At 31.2% G+C, this 13,537-nt stretch overlaps 1 protein-coding gene across 4 annotated transcripts in view; it reads left to right on the top strand.

Annotated features, from left to right (window-relative positions):
* LOC120779082 (Ig-like and fibronectin type-III domain-containing protein 2) overlaps nucleotides 1–12,954 on the top strand; it is a 205,850-nt gene extending 192,896 nt beyond the window's left edge. For 3 of the 4 annotated variants that reach the window (XM_040111228.1, XM_040111229.1, XM_040111230.1), the window contains one exon: nucleotides 5,555–6,119. In XM_040111228.1, the coding sequence (XP_039967162.1) occupies nucleotides 5,555–5,737 (183 nt within the window). In that variant the 3' untranslated portion in view covers nucleotides 5,738–6,119. Of the gene's footprint in view, nucleotides 1–5,554; nucleotides 6,120–10,674; nucleotides 10,701–12,609 lie in introns of those variants that run through there. The other variant, XM_040111231.1, reaches the window with a different exon arrangement.
* The last annotated feature ends 583 nt before the right edge of the window (nucleotides 12,955–13,537 follow it).

Here is a 13,537-nt window from a genome sequence, read left to right as displayed (position 1 = left end):
ACATTGGGGGTTGCATATATTTATGTGTGTGTGTGTGGGTATTGAAAGTGGATAATTGTTTGAGGTTATGGTTGGTTAGGGTGGAGAGTTTATGGCATATAAGCAAGTTAATTGAGGGGAAAAACAAATGTTAGTCGAAATAGTTCTGTATTTCTGCACTAAATAATTTTGAATAAAAGGTTATACGTAAATTCTGAAACTGAAAAATTCAGCTGTGAAGTTTTTGAAAACAAGTGAAATTTCTGAAAATTCAAAATATTATTTTACGACTTCCAATTATCATCTTTAGCATAAGAAACCGTATATAGTGTTTACGTGAGCGATATTTATTAATATCAAAACTTGTTACATGTTTAAAATTTCTAAAAGCTCAAGGGAGAAATTTATAATTATTCAGTTAGATTAAGGAGAATTTATCTTCTTTATAAAGAAGTTGGGCCAACACGTCGTTACTATCGCCTCTTCTAATAATTAGATAGAATCGAAAGATATTCTCTCTAATAAGACTAGTCGGTTGTGTTAAGACCATTTTTGAACAGCTTATAGTTGGTGTGGAGTTTTTCTTAAAAAAGACCAATTTAATAACCTTGACAAGTCTGTTTTTGCAACTCTTTTGTTTAGCATTGTAGAAAAAGCTGTGTTTTTATAGCTTAGAAAAAAAGTGATGAATATGGTGTCTGAGGTACAAAACAGTCTTCGAAAATCTTAAAATAAGGAATGACTATTTATTATTAACAAATCTTTGCCAAAGAACAATATTTGTATGAGAGACTCTGATACTAAATAAAAAATATATAAACCTGAACCATATATAAGCATCATGTTTTACAAAATATTCCTAAAATAATCAGACTTGCAAAATTTAAGGTCACAATGAAGAAAAGGATATCTTGTGATATCAGAAAGCCAATATCTAAGTGATATTTAACATGTGTTTTCATACAAGTTGCACATAAATCATGCCCATAGCAGTCGGCAGTAAACCGAGCTGGATCCGGATTTAATGCGCATGAACTGCAGCATTTCTCAACATATTTTGGAAAATGTTTCAATATAAATCTGAAGTAGTAGTCGGTATTAACTTTCACTGAAAAATTATATCGATTTGACATGGCAGAACCGACTGCATACATATGTATATATGCTACGATCACAAACTAAGATTTATTCGATTTACATAAGCAGTTATCTTTCTTCAGATAGCAACCGTCGACATAGCCGGTAAAAGTGTTGCGGCGAAGATCGGTGTCGGACTCAAGAAAGTTGGGTACATGAAAGTGTCCATACTTAGACAGTCTGAAATTATCTGCTTCTTGACGGCATTCTTCAAAATTTAGATCACTGCGTCTCAAATCTTTTCAAAATTTCCTAAAATTTCCCTTTCTTCTTTCCTTCTATGAATTATTTACTTTTAGTATAACGCAGTATCCCAAAATTATATATTTTTAAATACTCTACATACATACACCGCACTTAATGCAGATCCATCACTTTCTTCTCAGAATAAATACGCGCAATAAATATCACTGTGGAACATTTTTGGGACTATTGTCTGGGGGGTGAGAAATTCCAAGTCAGGGTGATGGTACTACTAGGTCAGTATAGTAAAACCCTCAAAGGGTTCGGCGTTCATATGTGTCACTTTTTTTTATGACCTTTTAAATTTTTTCCTTACCTTGATGCTTTTTCGCTTAGTTGTAACATTTTGGCAAAAACGTAGTTTAGCATAACTCGCGTACCACTATTATCTATTTTTCCATTGCATTAGACGGTTGTAGCAGCTTTTACACACTATACTTGGTACCCAATTTTCGTTCACTATAACATAAGAAAAAATGTAAAAGGTTATAAAAAAAAACTGACACATACGAACGCCAAACCCTTTGAGGGTTTTACTATACTGACCTAGTACCATCACACTGACTTGCAATTTCTCACCCCCCAGATTAGCTGTTGTACTGTGTATTTATTTGTAAATCTCCGACATAAATTCCAAAATAAAGTAAAAACAAACAAAAATGGCCGGCGAAGTGTGTAAGCCCAGCCTTTTTTACATTTATTAAAATCTTAAAAAAACAGTGAGGAGCCGAGAAGTGTGGTGAAAAATTCAGCAAATCCCCCACTGAATAATTTCCAACTGCAATATTTGACTTTGTTTGCGTAAATGGTAAAGCTGCAGCTGCAGCAGCTTAACCGGCCGCTTAAGCCCATTTACATAACTTACAGCAGGAATAAACGCCACCTGAATATATTGCACTGATGGCACGCACACGCGCATGCATACATGGCATATGACATAAATACATATATATATGTGTGTGTGTGCATGTGCAAGAGCGAAAGCGAAAGCGTACATATTTATGTGTTTGTGGATTTGCGTTCTTTGTTGGTAAGAGTGTACATACTATACAATATATAACCGTATGAATATTGGCATCTGCTCTACAGTAGCCCGGTGTTGACCTGGAAATAAACGCTTTTCACTTGCATTAGGGGTGAGTTGTACTTGTCAAACTTGTATTTGGGTGGTTTAGAAAAATTCAAAAATTAAATTTGGAAAGTGAGATTTAAAATTAACCATTTGAAGATTTTAGTTGAAATATGTAAAATATATAAATAAAGGAAAAAATGTCCAATAAAAATACAGTTCTAGTAGTGAATTTAGGAAAAATGTAACAAAATTCTAAATTATATAAATAAAAAGACAAAAATATGACAAAGGTAACTTTAAAAAATTTTAAATTTTTCCAACAATTTTTCATGATTTTCCTTGTAAGAAAATTCGTTTCAAAATTAGAGAAGAAACACACTAAGAAACAAAAAAACTAATTTTCCATAGTAACTAAGTGTACTCGTCTGTTGAGCTAGGCTCAACCAGTGCGTGCGACCTGGGCTCGACGACAGTCAGATCTAAGTAGATCCAAGTAGACCGAATCCTCCAAGTGTATTTTTGAAAGTTTTCTGTCTCTACAACCACAATAACCTCAGACGGATCCGTTTTTGGGATAACAACCACAATAATCAGATTAATCTTTGTTCGGAATAACCTCAAAAAATTTCTTTTCCTAAAGTAATGTTCACTTTATAACGTTGGCCATTGGACCAAACAAATTTTCGAAAGATTGTTTCCTAAACAAAAAAGTAATTTGTTTGTCTAAAAGACAGCTTCGACAATAAGACTTTGAAACTTAATAACATCAGGCTGTAAGCTTGTTGAAAAAGTCTTATAAAGCATTAATCCGTTCCAACGATGTCGGGTCTATGGAACCGGAACGGACGCCGATTTTTATCTAGCAAGACTATTCCGCATAGCATTTCTTCAAATTCATAATTATTTTTTGTCGCTACAACATTAAAGACCATTAGTTTTATCACCATTTAAATTTATAATTTTTTTGTATAAAATACTATTTATATAAATTAAAGAATTGTAAGAAAATAATTTTTTTTATGCTATATTTGGAAAACTAAGTTTCGGTCCACAAACTAAATAAATAAATTACCAATGTTCATATTTCTTTTTGTAATAATATACTTTTATGTAGTCGAAGTGTAACAAACAATTAATAATTTCGAAAAATTTAAACAATAACAAAAAGTTTACTATATGTTTGTAGAAAAAGAAATAAAAAATTAAGTAAATAAATAAAGTTTACGAAAAGTAAACGCCAAAAAAAAAATCAGAAATAAAAGTAATAAGAAATGTCTCAAAACCGTTAAGAAATTTCGAAAAAAAAAAATTTTTGTAGAAAATGTCAAAACTTTTGTAATTTTTTTTCTTAAAAAAAAAACTTTTCTGGTTTCGCGCTTTCTTTTTCTAAATGAATTTAGTATAAAAAAATGTTATATAATATTTAATTTATATTAAGCATGCCTTTTTTTACTTCTGTAAAAATATTATAAGAGATGTCATATAAACAGATGTTTAAGTATAATAAATCTACATTTGTATTGAAAAATAGATTCTGTGGAATTCAAAAGTTTGACAGCTTGATTCGTATTAATTTTTTTCTGTGCTGCAAAGACTTCATGGTAAAATATAAGTTTTAAAAATATGTAGTATACATTTATGCGCTTAGCATCAAAAAGTTTGACAACACCGTGTTTAATCTTATTGACCCCATCACTGAAGCTGAATGCCCGGATTTAGCTTTACTTAATAATCTTAAACCCTTTTTTTTGAGAATTTTCTTATAAATATTTTTTGTTTCCAATCTTTTTAGTAATTTTTTTTTATATAATAATTTTCGTTTCAATAAAATATTGATTTATCTTAGCATCTAAATTTTATGCGTTGAAATTTTTCAAGATACCAAAACCTTTCATTGAAACTCCCACCATTTTTTTAAATGATTGGCAACAGTTTGCTTTTAAATATGTGACCCAACTTAGCTTGCATGTATGCCACTTTCCTCAACCTTTTTTGTGTATGCATGTTTGTGTGTGAGAGTGGGTTGAAAAGAAATAAAAATTACAAAAACAAAAAAAAAACTAACCTATGCGCTAATACCGTATATAATCGTTTAGGTTTTTCTTGTTTTTCGAATTTTAATTCACTATGAGTATTTCTTTTTTGTTCATATATACTATTATATGTGTGTGTTTATGTATTTGGATAAAAACCTCAATTTAACAAATTTTAATATATTTTTTCTGTTCTTTCTTTTCCTCCCGTTTATCATACTTTCGTGTTCCGTGTTTTTGTTTGCGTGGTTTGACCAATGAAATGACAATGTCTTCCCATATTCGTTTTATTACAATTTATTGTATGCTGCTACTTATACAACAATAATAACAACAACTACCACTACTACCCAACCACAACTAAAAACGCTTGCTGCTGCTGTTGTTGTTGCCATTCGATCGCTCGATTGTGTGTATTTGCATATGGAACTGAAAATCGGCTTCTGGACGGACAAAAAATGAAATGTACGCAACGGCAACGAAATTGTTTACCGATGAAAATGAATTGGCGACACAAATAAAATAATAAAATCTACAACAAATGGCGCTTTGACACTTAAAATGAACTTGGCAACCACGCGTGCATATTAAAATTGGAATGACGGGTAAATTCCGGAAAAAATGAAAAAAAAAACAAAAAAAAATAATAATAATACTACATTTTGAATAAAAAAAAAAACAATAAAAAAATTTTAATAAATTTAACAAAATTAAAAAAAAATTATTCTAAATTCCAAACACTTCAAAAAATAAAAATAATATAATAAATAAAAATTATAAAAAAATTTGAAACAATTACAATAAATGATAAATTATATAAAATCTTAAAAATTAACAAAAAACAAAAAAAAAATAAAAAACATTTTAATTCTTAAAAATAATAAATTTAAAAAACGTTGAAAATTTAAATAAAATTTCAAAATAAAAATACAAAAACTAAAAAAAATTATACAAAATTCAACAAAAATTTTATGAATTAAAAATAAAATAAAAATTTATATTTTATTTATATTTTTTAATTTGAAATTAAAACAAAAATATAAAAAAATAAATCTTACACACACATACATACATACGTACATACGCACAGCTGCCCACAGTGACATCGGCCATCACGCATGCCGGCACCACCGCCCAATCGGCGCAACGAGATGGTATCGTCAACGATGCGAACGCGGACGCGCACACACAATGCAACGAAGTAAATCCGACAATTTACGAAGAGCTCAAACTTGGCCAAGAAGGTGCTGGATTCAAGAAACTTGTGCCATAAATGCTAAAATGTGCAATAAAACTCAAACACAAACACAGACGCGCACAAACACAGAAACAGATGTACACTTACAACAAAAATATACACATATATACAGAAAATAGTTGAAGGGAACATAAAAACTAAGAAAATGACAAAAAGTTGAATGATAAAAGCTGCTTAGCTAACAGTACAAGCAACAGTTAGCCAAGCAAGCAAAACTATAACATAGACACACATACAAACGCACAAAAAACATAAAAACTCAAGTCACACACACGAAAGCATTTTCGCACGCACACTATTACAAAAGTCGTAGCTAGCAGCTGCTGGTATTTATATTGTAGTTGTATGACGCTAGCACACTTAGGCGTATACGTAACTTTTTAAATACAAAAAAAAATTAAGAAATAATTAGAGAAAAATATAAAAAACAGTGAATAAGCATTAAATGCTACAACAAATTGTGAGTTACAAAGTAATCTAAATTTAAAATATAAGAATTTCCAAAACCACAAGCAAAACAAAAAGAAAATAAAAACATATAATAAAATTAAAAACAAAAATTGAAATAAATAAAATAAAACGGTATGTAGCTTAGCATAAAAAATCACAAATAATACATAAAAAGTAAAAACGTAAAAAGTAAAAAAAAAAATCACTCATAATTTAAGTCGCGTGCATAAAGTTTATATAATCCTAGATTAAGTAGCAAGTGTATTTGTTGTTGTACACGTTGGTAGCACACACATAAGCAGACCGAACACGAATTGCGACAGACATTTATGCGCTCGTGTGTAAGCTTATTCGCTACTTTTACGTTCGTACTCTGTATAAAGAAATAAAATAAAAACAAAAAAGAATATTATGTAATATTAATTGTATATTGTTTATGTGCATATGCGCGTATTTGCTTTAATGTATTACTATCTATTGTATATTATGTATTGTATATTTTTAGCTACTAAATTTAAATTAAAAACTAAACCAAAAAAAAGACGAAAAACAAAAACATAAACACCCTGTAGTTTGCTTCCTTATTCATATGTGCTTGAATATGTTGATATAAAAGATATGAAAACTAGTAAAACACTATTAGGAAAATAAAGTTCTTGATTAAAACTGAGGAGAGCTTATAGTTCAACGTTGGTACATTAAAAATATCGTCTAAATTCTTAATAAAAAAATTAATGGAACATGTGTACTTTTGAGAAAAAAGTGAAAAAGTTCGAATTTTTAAGTAAGTTTTTAGAAAATTTTAATATATCAATATAGTTAAATTATTTTTGCAAATTTCTTTTATTAATGTTTTAAATATTTGTTTTTTTTTTTTAATTTTTAACTAAATAATTTTGAAAAAAATTCTATTTCTAAAATTTTCGTGATACTAATAAGTTTAACTTCAGACAGGAGAAAAGAACTGCTAACTGTTCCATTTACGATTTTTAATAAGAATATAACACCAAGCATTTTTCTACGAGTGGTAGACTTATAATTTTTAAACGACTATTGTATGAAGGAAGACTTAACCTAGAATCCCATCGCAAATGCCCTAAGGCGAAAAATAAAAAATGTTTTTTGAACCCACTCTCACTTGTCAGAATAGATTTCGTAACTACATATTCCAATATAGGTCTAACCAAAGTTGTAGAAAGTGTTTCAACATCTTCTTCAAAAATAATTGGTGCATTAATTGAAGTATTCGAACAAAGCACGTGCTGGTAGGAAACATTTTAGGAGAATTAGTAGGGTAGTTCGAGTTAAAACTTCTGTAAACATATTGGAAATAATATAATTGTCACATGTGAGAGGATCGATTTGTATTTCTTCGCGGAAGGAATTTGAAAATCCTGTCTTTGGAGTTAGCGAAATCATTAATCAATTTCGGATTATATCCAATATTATTTTTTGCTTTATTTAAGTAAATTTAATAATAGTTTTTGTTTAGGTCAGAATATTGTCAACGCAGTGTAGATTATTTAAAATAGTCGACAAGTAAACTAGCTTTTTTTTAATTTTTAAACGCTCGAGCCTTAATTTTAATTTTTAATTTTTATTTCATTTATGTAAATCTTTCGAGAACATCGGGTTCGTACTTTTCCTTTTTAACAATTACTTTAGAAATTCAAATTTTTTGTTTATATACAGCCACACTGATATGCACAAAACGTTAAATGGAAGGAAAACCAAACTCTTTGGCAGCCAGCCAAATGATCCTTAACAAATGGCTTAGACAGCAGCAGACAAAATGATGATAAAGACATGAAAAAGTGGAGTGTTCTAATGTAAACAAACAGCTCAGCATTTTAAGAAAGTTAGCATTTATTAGAAATTATATTGGCGGCATTTAAAGAGCTGAATTATAAGTTATTTCATGAAAAAAAATCCGTGTAAGGGTAAGCAGGTTCTATTTTAGAATGCTTGAGTAAAAAATGTTAGACTATAGAAAAATTGTAAACTCTGGACAACTCTTAGAAAATTTGTTTCAGAAACTACAGTTGTAAAACAAAAAGTGAATTCTCAAAAAAACAATTAATTTTAATTCAATTAAAAGTCATTCTGAAACTGAATATTTTGGTTAAATGCCAGAATTATTTTAAGAAAAGTTCAAAAACAAATTTTGAGGAGTATATGTATTTCGAGCAGCAGGTTAGGTTGCTAACACGAGGGAACAATACAAAATTTTTTATACTCCAATAAAGAAATCGCTACAATTTTCATATTTTAAATTGGCATGTGTACAAATCGCTGAATCAAAGTATTATCTGATATTTAATTTGAACAAAATCTGTACAATTATTTACTTTTTGACACAACTGATTTCATTATGTAAAGCGTAGGCAGGCAGTGATATCTTTAAAAAAAAAATGGATCTATGTCAAATAGAATATTTATTCAAAATATACACATACTCACACAGATAAACGAGATTCATACTCATTCTAAAAAAATTACAAAAACAAAAAGAAAGATTCTCTTTGCAACAAATCTGCAGCTTACTGAATGCCAACGACTCTAAAATAATGTTATCTGTGGGATTTTGTAATTAATTTAGTCTGAATTTTTTAACGTCTGATGGCTGGTATACACAAACTGACAAATATTTATAGTACATACAAACAAATTGAATTTTATGCTTCATAGTGCAGCTTTGCCAGTATTTGTGTATTATATTTCAGCTGTTTTATTTTGATATCACTGGTTTTTATCCATTATTTTGCCTGACATACGTGCCTACTAATCCCTTGAATTAGTAAACGAGACGTGCTGACAAGACATTTGTACATATCAAGCTTAAATAAGTAACAAAAAGTCTCAGTTTATAACAAATACTTCATGCGCATAGCACAATAACCTTAAATCTATGGCTTTTAAGTTAGTAAAAGTATGAAATTAATATAATTATATATACTCTCATATAGCTTGGTTTAAAGCAAGGCAGACGACAACAAAAAAGTTTACTAGTTGAATTCAATACAAGAGAAAGCGAGGTTACCTAGCATAACGGGTAGAACTCATTGCCTTTCAAACAGAACTTGATTTAAGCCAATCTTTTAGGCTTATAACAGCTGCCTTTCCCATAGCACGCTCTTCAAAGTTCTGTGATTGACATCCATAAAATGTTAGATACGCTTCTCCGCTATAGTAGAAGTAATCGAAGGTATGTAACATTTTTGGAAAATCATTGCTTTAATGCTAAATATGTTCATAAAAGCAGGTGTAAGTATTTTTATACCCTGAACATGGTATATTAAGTTTTCACGAAGTTTGTAACACCCAGAAGGAAGCGTCGGAGACCCTAAAAAGTATATTTAAATGATCAGTATGTTGAGCTGAGTCGATTTAGCCATGTCCGTCTGTCTGTCCGTCCGTCTGTATATATACGAACTAGTCCCTCAGTTTTTAAGATATCGTTTTGAAATTTATCAAACGTCAATTTCTCTTCAAGAAGCTGCTCATTTGTCGGAACTGCCGATATCGGATCACCATAACATATAGCTGCCATACAAACTGAACGATCGGAAAAAAGTTTTTGTATGGAAAACTTTCGCATTTGACAAGATATATTCACGAAATTTGCTATGGATTACTGCTTAAGGTAATAATATAATCTCCGAAAAAATTATTCAGATCGGATTACTATAGCGAATAGCTTCCATATAAACTGAACACATAGTTACTAAAAGAAATGCACCTGTTTAAATATTCTTCAAAGACGGAAACTGAAAGAAAAGACTGGAAACCACATTAATGTAGATAAAAAGTTCCAGGCACCTTGTTTTTAAATGGCCGGTACAGTAAAAAATATGGTAAGGGTTTATAATATACTTGCGAAACTAAATCTGATCAAACAAATTTTTTTTGTGTTGTTAGAAAGCTTTTTTGAAGAGTCCGTTGTGTTTCAACATAACGGATTCCGCGGTAAGAGCTGTTGTGTGAACCCAACAGAAATGGAAATTAACATTCAACTTGTCTTATACCATGAATAGCGACACAAGATAGTCTGGTTGAACTGGAAGCACAGACTCGTAATAAAATGATTTAAAAAGAAATCAAAATAAAAGAGTCAGGAAAGTCACCGTCAGATGGTGAGAATTAATATAACTGCGAAGCCGGCATATAGTAATTGGAGAAGGACAAATATTTTTGCACAAATATTTAAGCATATTTTTCAGAATTTCCAAACTTACTAAATTTTTCCGTGACAGCCCCTCTTTATTAACATAAATTCTCTTACTTAGATGATCGTTCATGTAGGCTCCAACTTCCCATAAACCAAGCTAGATATTTTAGAAAAATAATTAGATATGTATGTGCTGGAAATGTGTAAGCTTAAATTCTTGTAAGATCTTGGTGATTTTATTCCTATGTAATTTTTGAATTACCTATTTGTCTAACTATATGTTGTATTTATTTTTTCTTTGTGTAACGCTGTCGTATGAAATTGGTATACACAGACGCTTTACGAGTTAAAGTACAGTGGGTAAGTACAACTAAAAATGCATTTAAAATATATTTATAACTAAATATAGATGACTAAGAGAAGTAATTGTAGAAAAAGCAAAAACAACTATAATTTGCTGGAGGATGGAGTCATGTGTAGAAGTTCATGCAAGTGAGGAAAGTTCTCTGATCGCCATTCGCTTGGGAGTGGCCAGAAACGATTCTTTTACACATGGCTCAAGCAGCTCACTACTTCCGGTCTTTGACCAAGTATCCTCTGGGTAGCCTAAGAACATCCGTTCGAAGCGAGCTAATGTGAGAAGGCGAAACATACCCTACATAGGGTTGTGCGCTGGGTTTGGGACCCGCCACGTAAAAACCAGTACCAATGGAAAAGAAAAAACAGCCTCGGATGAAAGACCCCCCTTTTGATGACGACCATGGCAAACGAAATAAGGACTTATGGTCCTTTGCGCATTGGCCACGGCGAATATCGCATTCGATGGAACGATGAGCTGTACGAGATATACGACGACATTGACATAGTTCAGCGGATTAAAAGACAGCGGCTACGCTGGCTAGGTCATGTTGTTCGGATGGATGAAAACACTCCAGCTCTGAAAGTATTCGACGCAATACCCGCCGGAGGAAGCAAAGGAAGAGGAAGACATCCACTCCGTAGGAAGGACCAAGTAGAGAAGGACCTGGTTTCGCTTGGAATATCCAATTGGCGTCACGTAGCGAAAAGAAGAAACGACTGGCGCGCTGTTGTTAACTCGGCTATAATCGCGTAAGCGGTGTCTACGCCAATTAAGAAGAAGAAGAACTATAATTTGCTGCCATAAATAGAAAAAGTGTCCATACAAATACTACATGATTTTAAATGATCGGTTATGTTAGTTGCATGCACGCTATAGAAGTCCGTTTCAAACAATATAATTGGAGATTGTGCGCTTGACTAAGGCACATTTTTTGAAGTTAGCTCATCCAATAAAAAAGTTTTCATTACTATAAATTGGTTTTGTTCGGATTTGATTTTGGTCCGTCAGTTTATATGGCAGCTGTATGTTAATGTAGTGTGATATCGGTGATTCAGTCAACGCGCAGATTCTTGGAGAAAAAGGACGTGTGCAAAATTTCAGACCGATATCTCAAAAATTGAGCTTTAGTTCGGTTGTATACTGGCAAAGATGGCTGAATCCACTAAATGCAACTATATATACATACATTAGGGTGATTCAAAAAAAATTTTTTTTTTTTCAATTGGTACTCGCAAAAATAGATTTCTAGACACCTCTAAGAAAGCCTCTCCAAATATGAGTTTTTAATTGTAACGGGAAGGTCCTCCGCCTAACGGTTTTCTATTTTTTCTTATTATCAGATAGAAAAATATATATCTTGCTTGCAACTAGTTGAAAAAATATCTTGTTAATCAGGTTTTGTAGGAAGTTGAATGCTCTAAAATATGGTCTCTTATGATTTTTTCGAAAACCCAACCGTTTAAAAGATATTAACGGTTGAAATTTGACTATTTTTGGAAAAATTCTTTATTTCTTATTAATTTTATAACTCAATGAAAAAAAATTATTATGAATAGATTTTTGGAGAGATTTTCTTAGAGGTGTCTAGGAACCTATTTTTCAGAGTACTAATTGAAAAAAAAAAAAATTTTTCTGAATCACCCTAATATACATACATACCAATAATTTATAGTATCTACTTATAGTGTATATTGTACAATATATTCTTCATGCTGCCAATGACACTGCTCCTTCTCATTAACCTGTGTTTTTTTTATTGTTTTGTTTTAAAATTTGAATCCAGCGCACACATGAAAGCCGTTACTTTCATCAAATTGGTATTTCTGTCATCCTTTCCCTCACTCTCCTCATATTTGCAACTCTTTGCTCACACTTTATCTCACGCTCTCTTTGTTTTATTTATTGCAGGCCTACGAATTTTAATTACCAGCGTCAATGGCCATTAGTCTTGCGTGCTTCGGCAGTGGGCAACAGCAGCGCGTAGTCAAGAAAAAGGCGACAACAATAAGCAAGCGAAACGAAGCGAGCTGAGGAGCAATTAAAAACCTAGTGAAAGTTTAGAATTTGTTCGAAAAAGAAAGTGGACGAAGGTGGTTCGGTTATTGGTAGACAAGCTGCATAAATTTTTTTGAGGCAATAGTTAGGCCTATGAACAACAGCAACAACAACAATGGCGACAAGCAAGGCGGCGTAAGAATGTAAAGGGAAGCGCCACGCAGCTAATCACCCAGCAATGATTGAATGCTTGGCAGCTGCCATTTGAGCGTGCAAAAAAGCGTTGCATTTTAGTTTTTGCATATTAGGGTACTCTAAAAATTGTTTGAAATACGCAAGTTAGCGTGATAATTAATGCTGTCAGATCATACTGTTTTGAGTAATTGGTGGAACTTACACATATTATATGAAAAATTAGTGGTCGTTTCACCATTTCCTGCAACTGCAACTACAACTTACTTGTATACAAAAACTTTGAAATCAAAAATTATTTTTGATTATTTTTTGAATTTTTTCTTTTACTTTGATAATACTTGTTTGTTACGAATTTTTGCTTTTATTATTATCGAATGTTCTTACGTTGACACAAAGTTAAAAATGCACGCTTTAATCTATCAAAGCACCTAAAAATTTAACTGAATTAAACTATTTCTTTCCTCAATTACAGATTTCCCTTACCTTTTTTATCGGCAATTATTATTAAATAACTAATCTTTTAGATTTTTTAAGTATTAAGAAACTTTTTTAATCAAGTCGTTTTAATTTTTTTTTTTGGAAATTTTTTCTTTATTTTTATTCTTGGCGCATATTCTAGTGAAGACACATATACAAAAATCAATAA

This window comes from Bactrocera tryoni, chromosome 5, assembly GCF_016617805.1.
Source record: "Bactrocera tryoni isolate S06 chromosome 5, CSIRO_BtryS06_freeze2, whole genome shotgun sequence".
Classification (NCBI taxonomy): domain Eukaryota; kingdom Metazoa; phylum Arthropoda; class Insecta; order Diptera; family Tephritidae; genus Bactrocera; species Bactrocera tryoni.
Note: the sequence above shows the minus strand (reverse complement) of the source record. Positions and strands in the feature narration are given on the sequence as shown.